The sequence below is a fragment of the Poecilia formosa genome, unplaced genomic scaffold, assembly GCF_000485575.1.
Source record: "Poecilia formosa unplaced genomic scaffold, Poecilia_formosa-5.1.2 Scaffold234, whole genome shotgun sequence".
NCBI lineage: Eukaryota > Metazoa > Chordata > Actinopteri > Cyprinodontiformes > Poeciliidae > Poecilia > Poecilia formosa.
The window spans coordinates 156,661-180,352 of record NW_006800173.1 but is presented as its reverse complement, the minus strand read 5'-3'; the positions used below and the strand labels follow the sequence as shown (position 1 = coordinate 180,352).

General features: G+C 39.2%; 1 protein-coding gene across 4 annotated transcripts in view; it reads right to left on the bottom strand.

The window, feature by feature from the left end:
• shf (Src homology 2 domain containing F) overlaps positions 1-23,692 on the bottom strand; it is a 100,886-nt gene that overhangs the window by 30,420 nt on the left and 46,774 nt on the right. For 3 of the 4 annotated variants that reach the window (XM_016680161.1, XM_007568966.1, XM_007568968.1), the window contains exon 3: positions 3,301-3,519. In XM_016680161.1, coding sequence (XP_016535647.1) covers positions 3,301-3,519 — 219 coding nt within the window. Of the gene's footprint in view, positions 1-2,436; positions 2,539-3,300; positions 3,520-23,692 lie in introns of all 4 variants that reach the window. The other variant, XM_007568967.2, reaches the window with a different exon arrangement.

The following is a 23,692-nucleotide window of genomic DNA, read 5'->3' as shown; positions in this document are numbered from 1 at the left end:
CTAAAGAGCAAAGCAAAGTTGTTATTGGAACGAATTTCTCTGGCATTTTTTTAAACTTCTTCCTGACTTTTGATGCACTGATATTTCTGCCATAGGATCTGTCATTTTAATATAGTACATCTAAGCTACTTTACATCATCATGTAAAATTTGATGGGTTTATGTGCTCTTCTACTAACAGAAACCAGTTGACAGATTGGCACAGCCTAGAAATTCCTATACCTGAATTATTTCAGATCCCTGAAAATGCAAGTGTCAGAAGATGTTAAGACAAATAAAGTAGGTGGAACTGGTTCTCAGAAGCACATTTCTATACCACAGAGCTCAATGGAATAACATCAGAGTTACGCTGGTTGCAGAGATCAGACACACACCAGCTTACACTTCAAAAGGTAGGAGTGTTTGTGTAAGCTTCTTGATGTCTAGATCCAAGGCTGGTCTACGCTGACACCTGAGAAAGCAAACAAGTTGGTTTGGCAAAGCTTGTGTCTAAGATGCTTCTCGGTTTTTCAAACTTTTTTTTTGTCTGACTGCAGGACCTCTGTATGAACCAGTGCAATAATCAAAGCAGAACTGCATTCCTCTTTAAAGAGACAACTTAACTACCAACGTACTTCATTCCAAGCCAACCATCTGAAATTCCATTAGAACTAAATAAATCATCATCAAAACAGGGGGTACTGTTTCTGAGGGGAGAGCTGAAACAGGAATGTGTTAGTGAACAGAACCCTAAACAATCTCGTCTGAGTACCGCTTCACAGAAAAATATTGAGGGGGAGAAAGAAAGGGATTAACTATTAATCTCAAACAGAGACAGAGCAATGTGAGGGCATCAAAGAAGCAAACAAAAGACAAGCAAAACTTTGGAGTATGACAGGCGAATAGATGGTTACATGGCAATTTTTTCAGGTCAAAACGACTTACAGGAAAATAAAAGTCTGTTGTCGACTGTTTTCTAAAAATCTTCAAACCAGCTAAGATTTTTCTAAATATGTTTTGCTGTGTTTTCGGGCTGAGCGAGTTCACAAGTGGTACTATCTTTACGTACAGTGGCTGTTACAGACCGGTACTCTCATCATGCGCTAAACACTCCCCTCAGCCTATTCTTCTTCCTCCATAAATGAGATTCATGACTTAGCTTGTTAATCAAACTTAAGTAGAATTCAAACATATTATGACATAGTGACAATATGTTTTTTATGTGTAAAAAACATTTTGTCCTTAGAATTTATGTACATGTTTTCCTGATCATCAGGGGATGAGGAAGAAAGTGCACCCCTGCAGAGAGGTTTTTATAACTTCTTCCAGGTCTAATTAACCTTGAAAACACTGTTAAACATGATGAGGAGAAATTATTTCAAAATTATGTTGCGAATATGGAAATACTGACGACACATGCAGGCTCATTGAGCCCCCCTGACCAGGGGTGAGTGAGAATGTCTGAAGGATTTGGTTTTAATGATAAATGTGGTATGTTGTGATGCATGGTAAGTATGTCACCCAATCTTTCAAGCAGTGAATGTCTTAAGCACAAATGTTGGAAAATTACAAAAACACTACAGCGAATTTGCATATTCTTGAAGAGAGTGTTTAAGTAATTAGTAGTTGTCAAAATAAAGTATTACTTGATTAATGATTAAGTTACGTCAGTGTCTTCAAACACTTCCAAGTCTGGAATATAAATTTAACAAATCATTTTCGCATTACATAGAGAAAACCCAATTAATTTTATACAAAAGCTGATTGATACAACAATTTAATAAATTAGAATAGTTTTTTTTTTTCATTTTGTAAATGGCAAAGATGATGTTCAGTGTGTGTTGTTTTTAATCTTCAGACATAACAGCCAGAATACATTTTGTTTCTGTGTATTCTGAATTATCTGAGCTTGTGTAGTCAGTCGGCTGTAGAAAGGAAACAATATGCTGTGTTTTCTGTACCTGCAGCGCTACGATAGAGCATGTCAGTGTTTCTCTAACTGCTGTGTTAATTGTTTTCTTTCGGCTGCGCTCTTGTAGCTGCAGAAGAGTTTCAGCCTGAACACCCATCACCCCACCACCTCTTCTTCTGAGCACCAGCAAATGTTAATTGCACTCGCTACACTTGTGTCTATGAAGGGCTAATTTGAAGGATTTTTTCCCAATCATTTGCCTTTTTGAGTCCACTTCAAACCCCATGCAGCATCCTGATAATGTCATTCGAATTAGGCCACATTTTACATCATTGATTATTGTGGGTCGATTTCGATAAGATGGCATTTTAAACCCAAATAGGGATGAAAACTTGACTAATTAACCTTCGACAAAGAAGGCTTTTGGTGGGCAGACTTAACAGCAATCCTAGTAAGATCTTAAGGATCCCCAAGGCATTAGTGTCTAAAAAGAACATACTTTATAAACAGAAAGAAATACACTTCTCAGTCCATTTCCAGTGGTACCTGTGAGGGATTTAGAAGAAGTGGAGTCCTTTCTTCCAGGGGGATCTGATGCAGTTCCACTTACAGAGCCCTCGTAGCTAATGCAGTCATAACAAAGCAGAGCTGTTCGAGAATAAAAAAAAAGAAAAAAAATATGTATAAAGAGAAAATGGGTGATAAAAAAATATTCAAGGTAGCAGATTTTTTTCTCTAACTCGAGTTCAATAGTTTTTTGTAATTTGAAGTATATATATGTCTTCCAAAGGCACAGTCTTTAAAGGAACAGCCCTGTTTGATGTTATGGCTGTGTTAGCCATGCTCAAGCTCTCAGACTACAGTCACTACCTGCACCTACATGCATCTGCAAACCAACCAGCGCCCTCGCTGAGCAGCTTAGGTATCAACTCAGTTTGAAATGGAAGGCGATGGATCAAAACAGCAAACATTAGCCCGGACACCTGCAAAATGAATCTAGCAGGAAAGGGAAAAAAAACATAAAAGAAGTATAAACTAAGAGGGAAAAGCAGCAGCAGAACCATCAGAACCTGGCAGAAGCCCATCACAAAATTGGTCGGAGCTGGAAAAGCAAAAGACGAGTTAGTAAAGCAGAAGAGAATTACTTGAGTCATACATTTGACCTATCTATAAAGAAATATCTGCAAAATAAACAGAGATGAACTGTAAGACGTACAGTCTTAAGTTCAGAGAGGAAAAGCAACATTGCTCAAGAAACAGAACAGAATTTAGAACTGAGCTGAAGTTTAAGTTAGGACCAAAGGAGCACATGCATCCCTCTATTGACAGAAGTACACCACAGAGCAGTTTCAACTGCGCCTACTGATTAATATTCAAAATGACTGGGAACAGTGAAGTTCAGGCTTATACCTGCAAAGGCTTTGGAAATCCTCTCCTTCTTCCACTCCCATGGTTGGTCGTATTCTTCCGGGGGCCGCTCGTCATCCTGGGGGAGTCGGCTCTCCCTGGGGCAGCGTACGCGCTCGGGGTCGGAGTCGCCGCCGTTTTCTGTCGGCTCATATGGCGTGTCGTAAAGGGGCAGCTGCCTGACAGACCCATCCTTAGAGCATCGACCGCCAGATCTGATCTCTGCAATCAGAAGAAAATTTCCATCATTACTGAGAAGTTTCCTTTAAAAAAAAGTTTCAAGATAAAGTTAAGTTTCAATGCATGTACTATTACACCAAATAAGAAAAGATGAATGAACGGAAGAGGTCAAAGTCCCAATGAGCAAGCTGCTTCAGAACCAAACAAAAATATGCTGCATGTATAAAAAAGCTTATGCTTTCACCTGCACTTTTTTCAGTCAATACTTTGTGTTCTTGCCATTGACGGGTATCTAAATATTGTTCATCTAATGTTTTTTTTCCCCCATTATCTTTATAAATTTTGTTTTGTTTACTGCATTCATCTGTTTTTTTTTTTTTTACTTGTTATGGAACGGTTAAAAATGAGACATAAAAAAAGGTAAATAAACAATATGCTAACATAACTCAACGTGACACACTAATATCTTCTTGTTAGTCAAACTGCAGCCAAAGCATAACATAACTTTTCAAGATATTGCAATATATAATGCAGGAGGTTCTAATGCTCTCAGGTGCACATAAATATACTAAAAATATACTCACAGCTCCGTCCTGTGTTATTACCACCTCCAGGTAGAGATGTTTATGAAAGTCTGGGAATAAATTATGTCACTCTTTACTGAAATTCTCAAACAGTAAACTTTAAACATTTTATCCTTCCTCCATCAGCACATACGTAAATACACATACATAAATAAACTCCAGTGAAACCAGCTGCGTTAAGATATGGGTGGAGAAGTTTGAAGCAGGTTTAGGTTCTGAAGCAAAATTATAAGATCTGAATAATTATAATAATACATATTTAGTAGAAGGTTATCTGGTCAGATGAAAAAAGTAGAACATTTGCCTATTACCCTTGTTGAAACATGATGTTGGCAGCATCATGCTGTGGGGTGCTTTTTGAAAAAGAAAGTAGGAATGCAAAGATGGAGCAAAATATAGGGTAATCATAAAAGAAAACTTGGTAGAGGGTTCACAAGATTTGAAGCTGCAGACAAAGTTCACCTTCAAGGAGGACTACAATCCCAAATGTACACCATGAACTGGACTGGGAACATTTAGATACAATTATAATTTAAGGTTTAAAATAAGAATTTGAGGGAAGATTTAAAAATGTATGTTCAACTTTGAGATATGCAAATGCATGGCACACTGCTGTGTTTAAATGTAAAAACCAAACAATTGAGGTTTGTGGTTCTATGTGAAAAACTGAGAAAATGTTTGAGGCAAAATAATCTCTGCAACATGTTATGTACATGCAAAAGAAAAAAAAAGAGCCAAAATTTCTCTCATAATAATTCCACCTCTCCACTGGAAAATGAAAATCATTTTTAATTTTGGCCCAGCACTTTCCAGAGTAACCTCTCAGAGGGATCAATTTGTGCCAAATCGGAGATTTAGAGGGAAGATGAAATTTGAGGGCAAGAGAAAAAATAGACACAAAAATAGCTGCTGTGTCAACATGAGGAGATTTTTATCTACAATGAGGGTTGGCGAAAATGTGCACATAACAGCTTTTTCATTTTTTGTAATCTTCACAAAATAATATATTTTACACCTAGATTTTTAAAACACGAATCAGTTTCAAGATCTCTGTCTTATCTGTGGTTATGCCTCTTGGAGTGTCCTTTATTTAAACTGCAAATGTGTAAAATTATCAGAAAGATACAGTTCCCTGAAAGGATGTGTGGGATGCTCAACTGTCTGAAATATTTACTTTCATGGAGCAGATATGCTTATCTCAGACACCTCAAAGACGGTGTAAAAGTGCTTCCCTGAGAAACGGAAAGCAGCTTTTCAAAAACACTTGAATATAACTTTTTTTCATGTAAATAATGAAAGTAAAAGCAAGATCATGATTCAACCTTGAGTCTATACTTTCCTTTTTTATTCACGTTGTAAATATACTTAACCGCATCAAACCAAAACTAAGACTCATGCCCAGCCCCTTTCCTTCTCCATGCAAGTAGGTAAAAAAGACCTGACTGCTAATGAAGCCTTGTGCCCTTGAGAGCCCCCCCCCGCTTCCCTCTCCCTCTCCAGTCTTCCTTTACTCACATAAAGTTGTTAGGAGGCGGCACCCTTCCTCCAAGGCCACATGAAGCTGTTAGAGACCAGCACAATCATAGCGCAAGGCAATGTGAAAAGAATGAAATATTATGCCACACTACTGCATAATTGCCTTTTAGCCCAAGGGAGCTCTTGCGGAAAAATGAGCAATGCGTTGAGCCTAATGGAGCTAGCCGCTACTGGTGATGGTGGTGGCTGCGGTGAGGCAGAACGAGGCGAGGCTCGTTGCACAATGTAAGCCAGGCAAACCTGCAGTCTTTGATGTAAACAGCAAAAATACAGCTACAAAAAATTGGGAGAAAAAGTCATTTTCATAATTTAATTAAAAAGGTGAAACACAGACATTTTACACGGAGCGAAGAAATAAGTGTTCATTTCTGCTAATTATGACGATCGTGAATAATGAGAAAACAAAGCTGAGTACCTCAGAAAATTGAAGTGTTCCATTACACCAGGAAAATTTATTTTCCAATGTAGAAATATCCACTTACTGAAAAGTATGTCCCATGTGCTGTGCAAAATACTTATTTAGGATTATTAAATCAGCTATCGGTACTTTTGGATGTGAGGTCAGGAGCCAAATCCTGCAGAAAAATAAAACCAGGATCTCCACAGAGCTCGTACGTCGAGCGGAGCATGGAGTGCTCTGGTAGACATCTATACTGACTTTGAACTTTATAAAACACTTTGGATCAACATCAGGAAATGACATGGCTCCAAAGATTTTTACTGACTGTGGAAACCTCTCACTGTACCTTAAACAACTTAAATTGTGTTCCTCTTTACTGTTTCCTAAAGTGTAGAAGCTTTTGAAATACAGTCTGGCGTTGCTCATTGCCTTGAAAATGTACCTAAAGCTATTAAATAGTTTGCTTCATATTTCTCTGAATGATATAATAATTTCCGACAATACCTTTTCCTTCCACTCAATTTTCCATTAGTAAGCTTTGATACACATCCTGATAATAGTCACCTGCAAGTGCAAAACGCAATTATAGCTTACACTCAAATGGAGAATAGCAACAACCGAACATTTATACTTTCATTTAAAGGAAAATGAAAGTAAGCATGTGCGTAGTGAAGCCATATACGGTAACTTGAGTTTCAGTTTTTGAATTGAATGACTAAAGTAAATATTGCTTATATCATTTTTAGATTTTATTTCGCTTGCAAGGAAACTGATATCTCTAGAAGAGAGTAAAAGAAGCAAATGGAAAAAAGAAAAAGTTTTACTATTGATGTGATGAGTGATAACAGCTGGGGCGAGTCTCTCTCTGTAGTTAAGTACGATTTGATGAAATGCCGCAGAGAACTGGCTCTAATCAAGAACTTTTTGTTTGGAGATAGCCGCCCTCTTGACCCCGTTTCCCTTCTACATCCAGTCCTTCCCTCCTCCTGTCATTTTCTGTCTATCTCCTGGGCGGGGACGCATCTGTCCAGGGAAATTATGGTGATTGACATGACCGTGGGGTTGCATGTTGGAACACAGCTGCAGTCTGTCTTCTGTCTTAGGTTTCTATCCTCTGTTGGGGATCAGAGGTCAGGCAGCCACGCCCTCTCCCTTGCTGCTCCTCCTACCTTTCCTCTCCCCGGATGTCCTGAAGTTCCTTTCCAGATGCTGCGTTTCCCCTCTCTTTTTATAACCTCTCACATCTCCTCTATTCATAGCTTAAAGCAGCACAAGTCTGATTTATTTCCTTATTGTCACTCATGCACTGTATATATAACATGCACTTATGAGAGAATAAGAAACACCAGGGTCAATCATTATTTAAAATAACAGGTTGTTGCTTAAAGTATTTTAAGAAGCAATTAAACTTTAGATAAAGTTCATATTTTTCCTGCAGTTATCTTGATTTAGTTCAGAACATTTTAGATGAAGCTGGTATTCTACCTTTTACGAAGGAGGGATCAGAGTTTATTATAACTGCAGAGCATGGACAGGCAAGGAGCTCTGGATTAAATCAAGCAACATTACCAGCAACCAACCTGGCAGCAGCATCCTGCTGCACACAAAGAGCTGACCAGACCTCGGGGTCCCCATCGGCCAGACCACTCTTATCTTGATTGTCATTGTTTTCTAACAAACTGATTGCGTTTGCAAGAAAGTGGAAAACAACTGGATAAATGCTCTTTGATTGTACGGCCGAAGCTTCTGACATGTGAAGAGAAAATGCGTTTATCTGCCGTTGGACTTCACTGCCGCCCACCTGCACCCGCCGAAATGGAAAGAACCGGCTTTCAGAGGCGTGGGGAATATCTGGGTTTGATTGAGGGCATCTCTTGCGTGTGGTAAAGGATTAAATGTAATTGACTTCACACACCTGGAATACAATGGGCAAAAATCACTTAAACTTTGATGGACTTTCCCTCCTGCTTCACCCACTGAGTTTTTCTTTAGAAAATGTTATCTTTTCAGGAAGGTAAAACATTAATGAGGTTAATGGAAAAACAGAGAAAAGCTAGACTTCATTCACTCTACATCGCCTTCAAATGCGTACATGTTGCATGTCTGCTGCTGAAACAATATGGTCGATGTGAAAGAGATAAGTCTAAGTATGTGGATCTATGTGAAGAAGTCTGCCCGTGAAGAAAAAGCAGCGACATGACATTGAGGTTTTCCTGGAGCTTTGAGTGAACAGAGTTCATCTTGAGATGGAAGCAGAGACTTTTTTTCCTTTTTTTTTCTGCTTGATCAGCGGTCGTCCACAAATACTGAGTGTCAGTTAGAGAGTGGGCTGACAAGCAAAGGTGCTTGCTTCTTGACCCGTGGCGGCCTTACTGCAAAGTGAGCTTGGTGAGTAAAGCTGAAAGATGCTCTTGTCTCGAGCTTTTCATACAAAAAAGTCCCTCAGTGTTTGTGTTCAAATGTTGCTCTCATTTTTACGCCTCTTTGTGTTTTAAGGGATTAGAAGACAGACAAAAAAATAATAATAATAATTAATTAATTAACATCAATACTGGCTTATTTAGATATAATTTATGGTATTAAAATACTCCAGCCAGTCTGTTGGTTTTTTCAGTAAACACAGCTCATTTATCCATCTTTAAAGGAGGATGCGTTTTCGTGGGTTGCTATGTCTTTGTCAGCCTCCTGTGGTCCAAACGAAAACAGCAATAAAGCGTCTCTTCCTTTGTCTTGACTGAGCGCGCCAAGCCTGCGGTGGCTGCACACTGAAGCATCTGTTTGTCACATGTGTGTAAGTATATGTACATGTATATATAGGTACATTATAGGAAGACTGTAAGCAAAGAGTCAAACCAATTCGCTTCATGTTTTGCCCAGGGAAAAAAAAAAAAACAACATATTTTGGTCCTCCATTATTTTGGGTTCAAGCCTTTGTAGAAATGTCCTTCTGCTTCTCCTGTAGGCTCTGCTGCCATTTGGGCTGATGATACAGAGTGACACAACTTGCAGCAGGATCTACAGAGCCAGGTCACCTTTATCAACTAAGAAATTTGGCTAAACAGTATCTTAATGCCTGCACTGATGTGTATTAGATTTGTTTTTTGCTTCAGTAGACGGCCGAAGGGAATAGAATCTGAACACTGTGTTCACCAACACAATGACACATACATAGATTCATCCCCCCATTGGGGCAGAGCGTAACCCCAAAGAGACAACACAATGAAAGCAGAAAACAAGACGGAGGCGGGTGATGACGGAAGTCAACCAGACAAACAAACGGAGACGGAGAGAGAGAAGGCAGAGAGCTCTGTGAAGAGACGTCAGAGATGTATTAAAAAAGAAACCAGGACAGAGTACATAAAGTAAGGGAGGAGAAAATTTGAGAAGAAACAGGCAGGTGTTATCAGCTTGCCACAGAGGAAAAAAATAAACAAATAGGCTGATTAAGGAAGTTGGCGGGATTGATGGAAAACAGATGGGGAATTCTAATCAACACAGATTGCTTAAAAGTAAAGACAAAAGAAATCAACCAGTCAGGAGGGAGACTATCAACAGGATAGCTTCATCATACACTCCACATGAAAGTGTGGCAAGAAGAAAGCCGTCATTACAGAAATACCAAAGAGTCATGTTTGCAGTTTGCTCCAAGCTTATGTGGATGACTGTACTCTGGTGAGATGAAATCGATAAGTTACTTTTTATCCTTTAAACAGAAAACAATGTGCAACAGAAAACTAACACAGCGAATCATCCTAAGCACATCATCACGGTTGTGGTGTTACACAGTCGTGACTGCTCAAAAACAGAGAAGCTTGTTAGAGTTCATTTAAAGATGCAGGGGAATCTCAGAAGAAAACCTCAAGCTGTAAAAGAGCTGATACTGGTCAATGAACCCAAGCATGAAGCCAAAGCTACAATGTAATGGTACACATCAACACATATTCAGAATGTTTTAAGTCACAGTCCAAAGTTGTTATTAGGAATCTGTGGCATGACACACACACACAAAAAAATGTTTAGATTTGCTCGTTATCCAGTCTGTCTGAGGTTAAACTATTTTACCAAGAAGAATGGGCATAAATTGGAGTCTCCTTAAGTCTGCAAAGCTGGAGAACAAACAACTGACTTAAGAGAAATGAATACACATGTAAGAACTCTTTTGCACACTTATTAAATGTGTATTTAAAAATACTGAAAACTAAATCCTTAATCCTTATACACTATATTGTGTTGGTCTATCACAAATATCTTTAACTTTGTGGTTGTTGTGTGACAAAATGACCAAAAACGTTGAAAGGTATGAGGACATTTGCAGGCATCATCCCATCAGCAATGGGAAATTTTAAGATTGGACCAAGGTGTTGAGTTGATTATGGCAGACAGATCCTGCCAGAGAATCATGGTGCTTGCATCAAGACATAAAAGAATAAGCTGAAGAGAGACAGCAAGAGGTCAAGAAATAAAAGACAAACAAAGAAACAAAAGACTTCATTTCCTTGCCATTCTTAAAAGATTACTAATTGAGAAAGTCTGGCAGTAATGAGGGATTAACTGGATTTACTGTTTACAAAGAGAGATGGCGCAACACCATAAAGCGACTCTCGGATTTGATCCTGCCTCATTGTGTGACATTAGCAATGCCTCAACTATGCAAATGCGTTCTCACTGCAGGGTGGATGCATGGATGGTGGCATTGATCCTTTGCAAAGCGTAACTGCAATTACGCCTCCTTAGGACTGAGGTGAAAGCTCATTAATAGGAGATGAATTGGTACAGCGAATTGGAAAGATGCCCATCTCCCTACATGAATCACAGGAATCGCCCTCGCAGCAAGCTAACGCAGCTCTGCAACGAACAAACCGATGTCGAGCATTAGACCAGCATCAACACATATGATGAATTATTTGTTGTTGCCTTCAATTGCATTGCAGCGGTAAAAACTCCTTTTGGATGACAGTCAGGCACAAAGAAGCTGGCATATTTGCTCGACACACACAGAGAATGTCTCAATGTGAGGCAGTGACAGGCTGCTTGGATGATGCTGTTGGATTCGGAGTGCCTCAGAGCCTTCCAAGAGTGGAGCGATTTTCCTGCAGGCTGCGAATCTGAGCCACGCTCGTTCTGTCGCTATTGTTCCAGCGCCGAGATAAGACTGGCGGCGGATTAGAGGAGAGTGCACCCAGAGTTCAGGTTGTGTATAGCTAGTGTAAAGAGAACCCTACAACGTGATTGGTTTCGGAAGGCAGAGGCGAAGAAGAGAGGAGATAAGCAGGGTGCAAGAGAGGAAGAAAGGAAACAGGCAGAGCGTAAAGGAAATAGGCAAAGCATTGGATTCAGTAGGCGTCTGTTGTCATCATGCCTAATCTGGTTGGGTGGTCGCAGAGGAGGCTGATGACACGTGGACATGCCTATGATGAATAGCCACTTTATGCCTCGGCACCAATGGGGGTCAATAGCCCATTAATGGTGATAGGCCTCCAGCAACAGTCAGCAAAGACCCACTCGCACCTCTTCCTGCCTCAACCTTCAACCAGCTCACATTCCCCCAGGGGTGTCAAGACTGCTCACTCCACTCTTCTCTGCTGGGATGAGACGAGGAAACAAAGAAAAGTGGAAGCCAAGTGTGTTCAAATAAAGACGTGGGCTGAATAAGGGTGATGTAGATGAAGTGGTTGCATTTATTCATATTTTGCCTCAAGTTACTGAGTTATAGACAGTCTGTTTTTTTTAATTTTTTTATTTTGTAACTGGATGTTGCCAAGAGCAGCTAGTGGGAAGTAACCATGTCAACTTCTAGAATAAGCCAAGTGTGACATCTTCATAGGACTTTGATATACAATCCTTACAACAAACTGCAATTGCCAAAGTTGTCAACAAGAGTCACAAATCTGAATCAGAATAACATCCCATATTGTGCCAGAGACTTTCAGAACCAGGCCTTTCAGCTGAGTTTGGGTTGTTTTTAAATTATCTTTCTGGATGTAAGCAGTGCATAATTTAGTGGCCTTGACATAATTGATGAATAAATGCTTCTCAAGGCTCTCTATTAGTGGTAGACCTTGATTACTAGCTAGTAAGCTAAGTCTTAATATTTATAATACAATACACCTCTCTTTATGGTGACTTATTGTCATACAAACCCAGATGTCTGACTACTAAGTGTCTTCAAACTGCATTTGGCATTATTCAGTCTAGGGCTCCATGATGACAGGAGAGGATAACATTGTTGCTTAATATTGCAATGACATCATCGATTGCAACCACACATCTTCCTAAATCTTCTTTTTCATTCCTCTTGCTTTGCACACATTAGTATTGCAATTCAGTATATTTAAACTCAAAATATCCATCAAACTACATTACATTGGACTGAAAATTATTGGACAGTTTATGTTTTGAAGCGAGTGTCCCCCAGTTATTTTTTCTTCAGTTAATTTCTTGTATGCATTACATTACCACTACTGTTATGTAACATGTTTGTTTAAAACTGGGATATCTTGATTGTAATGCTAATTCTAATACTTTAAGTGGTGGAAAAATCTCCTAGAAAGAATATGAGCTCTTAAGTCCCTTTATGCTTTATTTTTTTCTTTTATGTGATAATCCGCTAATCCAGGGGTGGCCAAGTCCAGTCCTCGAGAGCCACCATCCTGCAAGTTTTAGAAGTATCCTTCCTTCAACAGATTGGGATCAGCTCTACAGAGGCCTGATAACGAGCCAGTCATTTGATTCAGGTGTGTTGAAGCAGGGATGCATCTGAAACTTGCAGGATGGTGGCTCTCGAGGACTGGACTTGGCCACCCCTGCGCTAATCTCTTGCCAGACCAAAACGAAAAGAAGCTGCAACTGAATAAATCAGGGAAATGAAGTTGTGCCACTTGCGAACTGAGCGTAGCTAACAGTCTTGCCGAGTTGTCTCTCATTAGCACAGACTGATGCACACTGAGACGCAACACACATATTTTACACACAAACTGGGTTCAAAACAAAGGTCGACAGCATTCATCGTTTCTTGTGCTAGCCTTGAACAAACTGAACTCTGCACAACCTAATTTTTTACTAATAGTCAGGCAAGCCTGAACTGCAAATACATACCAATATCACTTAAAAAAAAAAAACAAAGCATGTTGTTCCAACATCAAGGCTGAGGCTCATTAGCAGTCATATCAACTACACATTGTAATAAAGATGCAGCAAAAGCAGTTAAACAATTTTAATTGGTTAAATACTGAAACATTAATCTTCTCAATGTCAAGAAAAGAGAAATGCTTTGGAGCTTGAGGCTGAAAGGGAGGGAGAACAGGGCAATGCTTGGTATTGATTTGTTCCCTTTATCCTGGATGGTTACTTTTGCTGAAGCACCGCCGGGACCTGTTTACCATCCCATCCAGTCTAGAGGACGGGCATGTCCTCAGGGAAGTGTGCATCAGAAAAGCTTTGGCAATGCAAACAGTTACACAAGCGATGACCATGTTCTTTTGCTTGTGTGTGTTGCTTTGACCTTCAGACGAATCCTTTCTCCTGGTCAGTGCTCCCTGCATGATTATACGTAGAGAGAGTAAATAACATTGAGCTGGATTACGCCAGTAAGCCGCTAACAGTGTTTACATGGCTGAGTGTGATCTGATCCCGGTCACCCTGCTTCTAAACACATAAAACACAACACCAACAACCAGAAAAATTATACAAAAAGAAGCTTGAAGAGAGCTCAGAGAGGAGGAAAGCTTGTAAAAGGGTGGCATTACATCGCAACCATTCACAGGTTTTTATGAGCTTCAGCATAACTTTGGAGTTAAAACTCACAACTGCTGGTTCATATCTATTTAGCCAAATGATCTACAATCAGGGAAACAAATGTTACCTTAATACAGATGCGATTTCATACATAATTCTATTGTTGCTGAGCCTCAACCAAAAGCGTGGCAAAAACAGCCAGACAAGTGGCTCCAAATCCATTTTCTGGGAAGGTTTTATTAGATTTTCATGCCTAATGTTCCCTAATGTCATTCCCATGTAAGCAAAAGGCTAAATAGATTAACACAAGTGTAAGATATGGCAATCAACCATAGATTAATTAAAATACAGTGCTGAGCTACATTTGCTGGTATCACTAGTGAATATATTAATCTCACATTGAATAAGTTGGGGAAACTCCAAATGTTTGACATTTATTCAGTTGGGAAAAATCCAAAGTTAATAAATAGTGTTTTACATAAAATTACAGGTGGTGCAATTGCTGTTAATGATTTGTTCAAAACCTCTCTCCAGAGAGAACAGCACTTTGTGTTCTCCTATAACATTCACAAGGTTAAAGCAAAGCCTCTGAGTCACTTATGTGCAAGGGAAACTGAAAGTCATTGGTTACTAGTTAGAAGTTTCTAGAACTATAAGAAACCTAAAAAAAATGGCACGACTTGAAAAATGTTTCAGTTAAACTTATTATAAAGGGATTGCTGGAAGCAACAACAATTTTTCCACTCGTGGTTTTCCGACTTTCTTTTCTACTGACAAAAAACATATACTCAAATTAAAAGTTAGTTTCCTATATTGATTTTAGTTTGAGATTATGCTACTTTAAAAATACAAAATATATTCTGGGGGATTTTTAAGCACCTTTGTCAGTGCTGTCTGTAAATGTGGTGATAAAAATGGCTACATGCCCTTTACTCGAACCTGAGTTCAACATGAAAGCCTTAGTTAAAGAAGGATTAAAATGATACACTTCACCCAATGACCTCTCTGTCTAAACAAAGTCTGCTGTTTCTGATCCCTGTCTGTGTCCACCTGTACAAAGTGAGCGGCACAGGAATCCCCCAAACCCAAGCTGGTGTGTGTGTTGCCATGTTGCTTTCTGCTCTCTTCAGTTTCTATTACATCAGCTGTCAGATAGCCCAGAGAGAAACTTCTGATAAACTCCAGTCAGACCTTTCAGCTCGGTCCAGCCTGATTCAGAGTGATGGGCAGATGGGCTGCAGGCACAGAAAATATAATCTGGCTGTAATGCTGCACACCAAAAGAGGATTCTACCCATTTTACTTTGGATGAATGAAATGGGCAATTCTTTTCAAAGAAGAAGAGATGGATCTCAGTTTGCGTGTACAGTGAAAATTAATGCAGCTGAAATTGAAAAGTTAGCACAGATATGCAGATGGATCTCAATATATTAAAATAACTTAAAAAAATGAAAAGTAAAACCCATACACTAAGTAGATTCATTACACATAGTGGTACAGTTATTTTTTTTTTCTTTTGTATTAAAGAATGTGACTTATAGCTAATGAAAACTATTAATTCTGCTTCTTTAATATTTAAAAAAGATTTTTAATTCATACATTGTATGTCCCTGACTTTAGAGTCATGGCTGTGAAGTTGTCCAGGAAACTTGTAAGTTACACGGAAAGTTCAATGGGAGGAAAAACTGTGAAAAAGTTGCCCAAATGTGACTTTTAGAGAGGATTGTGAGGCAAAGCTTATTAACAAATGTGGACGGATTCTCTATTAAGTATGCCATGCTCCAAATATGTAAAATAATAAATAAGGAGCTGCAACCAAGTATTGAGATTATATGTTGTACAAAACATGGATGTACTTTTTTAAAATATGAAAATCTTTTCTTTTATTGATCTGGTGTAATAAACATTTTTGAGCAACTAAGTTGTGGGATTTTGTGGATCTGATGTGAATTATATTTTTTATTAAACACTTTTGTCAGTGACATTATGTTATAACATTCTTTGAGAGTTGAGATTCCATTTCTTTCATAACTTATTTGTTGTTCATGTCACACCACATTGAAATCAAAATTCTAAATCCCACACTGGTTTTTGGGTCAATATTTGATGAAGCTCTGTGGAATGATGCATAATTTTTTTTGAGGTATGCATTTTTTAAAATTTCATTAGCTCCCACACAGCTTACTGTTAATCAAAAGGGCTTTAAAATTCATGGGGCGAGCTTGCACATCAATAGTGCTGAGCACCTGCCCCTGAGGAGTAAACAAGACAATACGACAGCTAACTAATAAAAAGGAAGAGAAACAAGGAACCCAGAGGATGTTATTTCCATTGAAATGACAAGAATTCATTTTTGTAATATTGTCAATTTATGTTATGTGGCCACTTGAGATCAAGTTTGTGAAGGAAAGTTAAACGATAAGTTGATAACACAAAGAAACCAAAGCACAAAACAAAACTCAGACATCAGCTAAGCATCAATCTAAGCAACATCACATTCATATTTTACTCAGATTTGTTTTGTTTACACTTACTTAAAGCTTCCCTTAAGAAATCAAGCTTATGTTGATAATGAATGAAAGAAACAAAAGAAACGCCTAATAACACTGAACGCAAATTAGTCTTAAGGGTACATGGCAGAAAATTAGCGCTTGTAAAGACAAAAGTTGTAATGTAAATCTTGACTAAGCTAGTTCTCCCACTAATGAGCAATGACTGCTACCCATATATACACCGTAGTTCATAAACTGCTGGAGTGGGAACCGTTTATAGGCCCTTGAGTAACATTGTGTAGGTGTAAGTTAACAGATTTCCGGATTACTCCTCTGACATTAGGCTGGAGAAGTGCTGCTGTTCTGCAACGTAGGGAAAAAAAAAAAAAAAAAAAAGACACTGGAATTCGTATGTCTAATTTTGACGGCTGCACTGGCAAAATCCCTGCAGGAAATGTGGTGTAACTGAAACAGAAATCTCATTTCAGCATTGGGTTTGCCATTTGTCTGTACAACTGCAGTGTGCTCAGACATCTCAGGGGTCTCTTTGGTTTGGGATAACAGACTTTTTACACTACAGCGCCTCTAAATTTCCTTTGTTACAACTCAAATTTGTTTTATAGTCTCACACCAATTTGCAAAAGTGAGCACACCTAAATTAAAGTAGTCTCGCTGATTATATGCTGTTGGACACAGCATATAAATATCTGTTTATAAATATTAGTTATGAAATTATGACCACAACAAGAGAAGTGAATCGCTAATTATCTTTTCATTTTGACAACAACAAGAGGGTGGAATGTATTACATGATTTTACCATGTTTCAAAACTATTATGATTTGAATTTAAGATCTACATGATTAAGAAATAACTATACATTCATGTTTGTAACTTAATTAGTGAAAAAAATAGGCCACTTTCACAAGTAGACTCCACAGGTGAATTTGTTATAAAGAATTAATAGGTGGCAATACATTAGAATAATTTACTGAACTGCAACATTGTAATTTCATAGTCAGACATACAACTCAGAACGATGATTGGCAGCACATATGTCAAAAAATCTGTATCAGGTGTATGACTAACACCTAGCACAAAAAAATATGGACATATTTAAGATTTTATGGTTACAAAAATGCAATTGATTAAAAGTAAGATTGCTTGGGGTGTGCTGTGGTGGCGCAGGAGTTAAGCACAACCCATGTATGGAGGCCTTAGTCCTCGACGCAGCTGTCGCAGGTTCGATTCCCGGCCTTGGTGACCTTTACTGCATGTCTTCCCCCTTCTCTCATTACCAACTTTCCTGTCAATTAACTATCAAATAAAGGTCACTAGAGCCAAAAAAAAATCTTTTTAAAAAAAAGTAAGATTGCTTTTTATTTCTTAAAGCACCACAGATACTCTACATCATCACTACATTCAACAATGATATCACAATAGCATGTCTGTAATGTGTTCATAGCCTGTTCAAATATCATGTGGTCCTAGTCAGCATCTATGACAAGTGGTGTAAGGAAAAAATAAATAAACCAAGGTCCATTTATGCAGTTACAGAGTGAGGGTTGGCCCATGTGGTTGGATGCAACAGACAAAATTATTGTAGCTGGATGGGTCGGGGATGTACTGGCAAAAAAAATGGGATGGTCATAATGTTATGCCTGATCGTTGTAAAAAGAACTACAGTAAAATTGTAATTAAGGTATAGATATATAAACAGATTATAAAAGTGTCATAAAAAGGAAACCATTAATTGCCTCATCCACCTTTATAACCAGTCAGAGCTCTATAATGATGGTCTGTGTCTGTTGTGCCAAGCCACATGCTTGAGTTTACGATGCCTCTGCTGGCTGAACCCCAGATATGTGGTTGTAGCATGTGACAGGAGCTTCTTCACCAACTCTGCCAGCAACAGCAGAAGCTCCACTAGTTGCCCAGGAACCTCTGCCAAATGTCCATCAGCCCGCAGCTGAGTTTTATAGTTCGATTCCCCCCGAAAAACATCCTGATCCTGTAAAAAAAAACAGAAACACTCATCCAAATAAAACCGGATGATGCTGAGTGAGTAATTTTTGCCTCATCTGCTTCCCGGATCCAATAAGAAATAACTGCCATTGTGGAAAAAGGTTGACGAGAGTGCCAAGCTGTGCTTCATGCTACTGGCAGAGAAAAGAAACATAAAAGACTCCTTGTCTAAATTGTATCAACTATGCTATGCTATAGATAGAGATGAAAGTAAAGGCAATTCCGACTGGTAGAGTATTTTTAAAACAAGGCTTTAAAAGAGGTAAGGATGCCTTTTTAGGAAGAGAACATGCAGCTACTTCATCAACTGGTTCCCTCAGGAGTGTAATCATCTTCCCTGTGGTTTGGCTGCATCCTCCAGCCTCAGCAGGAATGTGTGCTGCATCGCCAAAATCCCCTCACCAAAATGAGGATGCAAGCAAAACAAAAAGAGCCTGACCGTTAAGCAGAGTGAGACGTTGTCTGGCACAAGAGCAAAGGGGCGACTGATCGTAAGGTTGTAAACAGCTGCACAGCATGTTTCATAAAGGAATGCCAAAGTTCATTTAGGCCATCTCCTTTTCTACGTCACAGTATATAAAAGAAATACCACACCGCCTGTTTTTCCACAATAATTATTTATAAACTCAACCACTTGGGCGCACACAAACACTAAAATCTTCACCACGGAGGCTATAACCTTCTATTACCGAGGTCTTAATACCACGTCAGGGCCTCATGAGGTTGCATATTTGCTTTCAGCTGCTGAGAACCAGCAGGCATGGAGCTTCTGGATTCCTCCCCTCCTCCAGCTGTGTGGGCGACTACCATCCTACATAAGTCCATATTAAAGAAAGGTCAGCTGGCCTATACACAAATATGAGACCTGTAGTTACACATAGGCACTGAAGGACATGTACAGAAGCACACAAGGAGCATACCGAGAACTGACAACCACATGCACGCCCATAGAGACGTCAAACCAGGGCAACGATACACCCTCCCCTCTGCCTCCCTACAGTGTGCCAAGTGTGGGCTGACAAACCCCATCCCGCTCAGAGCCGCTAACACATTCTTGCACCTGCTGCCTCCCTCCTGACTGCGGCTCATCAGTTTTCTTCGGGGAGCACGCACACACCAGATTCCACACTCGTGAGGTGGCTGAATGTCGAACAGTCATAATCTCTCCGCTATGCACAGTTGTGCTCTTAACCTCTGACAAATGTAATTCTAACTCAAGCTCTCTGTTTTCCCCTGATGAATAAAACATGTTGAGTAAGAGTCTCTGAGGGGGAGAGAGAGAATTAGGCAGATGAAGAAGTGGTGGGAGCAAATTTCCAACATCGTAGGACAGGGCGAGAGATTTATGATTTATGAGTTTGGATCACATCTTCAGTGTCTATTGCGTTGTTCATGTGGACAATGTGCTCTGAATAAGTATTTGCCTGCTCACAGGTTTTTGTTTTGTGACATTAAAATTTTTCAGATGAAATAAATTTGAACCTGAATGAATACAAAATGGAGTTCTGGAAATAATCATTTTATCAAGTTAAAAAATATCGGACCCTACCTGGCCATATATCCTAGAAAATTGATGTGATTAATCAAATGTTACAGAAGGATATAATTAATTTTACAAACCGCCATGCCGGATTGCAATCTGACCTGTAGAATCAAGAAATCATCCACAAAAAACAATATCTCGAAAAGCAACAAAGAATGGCTCAATCTAAAAAAACATTACCTCCGGAACAGGAGAGAAAACTAAATTATTCCACATTTATCAGTATGGAAAAGATTGCAAAGTCATTGGCTTTTGGCATCAAAGCTATGGGACTTCAGAAAACCACAGCAAGAGCTAATCTCCACAAACTGAGTCAACATGAAACAGTGACTGAGCTTTGCAAGAGTAATTGGCTTACCAAATTTACTCCAGGAGCACAACGGTGACTCACCAGGAGATCACAACAGAACTCAAAATAACATTTCAAGCATTACCAACCTCAAGTGCCACAAGTGATATCAGTGTTTAGCATGCAGTAACAAGAAAAAAACTGGGCAGCAATGGCATCGATTGGAGAGTTTGGCAAAAAATACTTTTGGGAAAATATCTCTTTGACCAACGAGACAAAGGTAGAACTTTTGCATCTTGTTACATCAAGTGTAAAACAAATACAGCACTTCAGAATGTTAAAAATCCCCTCAAAACATCATATCAACAGCCAAACTTGATTGTGGCAGTATAATTATGATTTTTTTTTTCTACCAGATTTTTAGCCATTAGAAAATGGCTAAAAATAAATAAATAAATAAAATAAAGGTTTTTCAAAGATTGCGCTTAAATCTTGTTGAGATGTTGTGCATGACCTTAAATAGGCCACTCGTCCTCATAAACGTTAAATTAAGCTGATAAAGTTATGAGAAGTAGAGCATTCCTCCTCCTTATTGATGTAAAAACTCAATGAAAGTTAACACATACATTTGATGTCAGTTGTTGCTGCCAAGTGTGGCACAATCAGATCCAGGTTAGTTAAGATGACATTTTTCATTCTGAAATTAAACTATTTTAAAACTTAATTTTTGTTTAAGCTTGAATGTTTATTTTATGACTTGAGACGTTTAAGTGTGACATAAAGGCAAAAACAGAATAAATGTGAAAGGCGGAACATACTTTTTCACAGAAATCTATATGTGCTTTGCAAGTGTAAAATGCGAGATAGATCCAGTCAGAGAGAGTGAGGTCTGGAGGAAACGACAGAACCGACCAAACATTACAGAGGAGACAGAGGCTTTGGTCTAGTGGGTGTGGAGATGAAAGACTAAGAAGTCTGACTTCTTGCACTTCCTGCTGAGACATAGGAAGCTACCAAAATCCTGTCAGGAAAAGGAGGGCCCAGTTTCTTCTGGCTCAGATTCTCCTAAGCTGGTCATTCTTTCCTTTACATGTGCCAACTAACAAAAACAAGTGTTTTATTGTGAAACATTATTGCATGTTTTGATATGTTCACCATGTAATCATTAAGCAGGGAAAATGGCATGATTCATCGCCCACCATGCTCATTTACAAGAAGTTGTGAAAATCACAGGGAGCTACACAAGCATAACACTGAGAGTGTCTTATCACTATTCTCCCTGTGCACTGACATTTTCCACTGCTGTTGTGTAAATTCTTCTGGACACAAGGTGGATGATGTGGCACCAGCAAATGCATTCTCTGCTGGCTGAATGACCTTTCCATTGGCAGCTTGTGAAAGAGGGATCGAGTTCTGATTGAGGAGCTGCAAATTAGGGTGAAAATGCAGAACACTTCAAGAGCTCAAATAAGAAAAAAGAATTGGATGTAACAGATGATGAGGCAGATATGGATCATGGATATTGTTCTATCCTGGTGGTTTTGCCTCCCTGAAACGGTTACTTCTGATTGGCAGTCGGCTTCCATTAGAAAGCTTCATTAATAACAATCATTATCCGCTGAGGAGAATCTCCATCCTCCCCCCGGCTTTAGTCCTGATATGCTAACAGGGAGCGTGTAATGCCTGCAGGACAATTCAATTAGGAAAGGGGCATTTGATCACCATTACGACTTAGGATTCACAACCTAAAAGTGCAATTTATCAGCATCAGGGCCTACTGTATGGCGTGGATAGATTAGGCGTCCTGAATGTTTTCTGTAAGGTGACACATGACTTCTTAGAGCTGTTCGAGGTAAATGAGATTAGCTTCTCTGCTGAAAGTGAAGTCCAGCAGAATTAATGGAACAGTTATGTTTGTTCCTTTCAATGAATTATCTTTCCATTGTTTTAGCTGCAATAAATTCTGACTGAGCCACCATTAGTTGGTTGTCCCCTGCTTTACTTAGCAAGCAGCAAATCAATCAAACGAAGCTCTTCTGCAGTGCAGTCCACTTTGAATTATGAGGAATTTCTACAAAACAAAAATCCTTTGTGCTAACAAAACATTGGTTTGAGCCAAACAGAAGAAAACAAGTGAAAACCGACTCTAAATAAATGGGGAAATAGGAAAAGAGAAACCATCAATATGCCAAGAAGTGTAGCAGAGCAGTGTGTGGTCAGCCCTCGGAGCGAGCTCATCCACTGCTGCCAGGTCGGCCTGCTGGGTTCTCTGCTCCTCTCGACAGTGCCCAGGCGCAGAGGGGAATCCAAGGTAATTTGTCCACTTGTTTGGATAATCCACCATCTGCCACACTGCAAAAGGCCCCAGGCCCATCCACAAGCCTTTGTGCTGGACACAAATGCTAAACATATGACAGCAAACAAAACCCAAATCCAGTGTCTGCAGAGACAAACAATGCAAAAATAACACTAGACTGGAGAAGAGGGAAAACAATAAAAAAGTGTCAAAATTTAGGTATTCTTTAAACACTTTAGACAATAAAAATCACCAGTTCATATGACTATATTTCTATCATCTTGACATCAGTAAAGAAGATAACAGAAGGGTTAACTATGAACCGACACACTCCTGATCCATTTTTGGATACAACTTCAAACAAACACAAACATAAAAGTATAACCATAAGAATGTGCAGCTATCATACCATTCAGGAAGGAGTAGAACAAAAGCAAAAGACCTCGAGAAGATGCCGGATAAAGCTGATACAATACAAAATGTGTTTAAAGCTGCAGCAAGGAGTTTTGAGAAAACTGTGGCCTTAGCCTGAAAGTTTGAAGCAGCACACCTTACAGGTCTCTGCAGGTCAGCAATAGCTCCTCCCCCACAGCGGAGCCTGCCAAGAACTCACAAAGGTGAGTTTTCCAGTAATGTTAACATGGTTCTCTGCCATTAGTACAGTTTCAGAATACTGACGATAATGACTGTGAACGACAGCACATAAATAAGCATAACTGGTTATTTCTGTCTGGAGTGGTGTATTTCTGCAAATCGCTGTCTTATATTCTACTGTCAGGACATAGAGAGAGTTTTAACAAAATCTAGTTTTATAAACGTTGCCTACTGTGGCTTTAAATATTATCAGTTTGAGCCACAAGTGTCCATTATCAGCAGGGCTCTAACTTCAAAATCTTAGACATAGCGGCCAGCTTTGTGATGTACTGTAACTATCTTTGGCCTTGCATCTTTTCCATTACTGTTCCAGATTCTATCACTGTATCCACCAGTTTCTCCAGCTGTGAACAATTAAGAGACAGGGGCCCTCTTAACTGCACCGCCTGGATTAAACCACCCCCTGATAACGCCCCAGCGCTCCTCCATCTCTGGTGACAGTTGGAGGACACTTGAGCACAAATGGATCACGTTCAAAAGCCAAGAGTAAAACAAATATCCACCACCCACATGGTCACAAGTAAAACACAGTAACATCCATCTTTGATGAGGAACATCCCATCAAGTTTTACTTTTATTTTCTTGAAAAGTTATAAGATAGGAAGTGGAAAGAGAAACGCAAAGCATGCATTCTTTCTCAAATTATCTAAGGTTAAAAAAAAAAA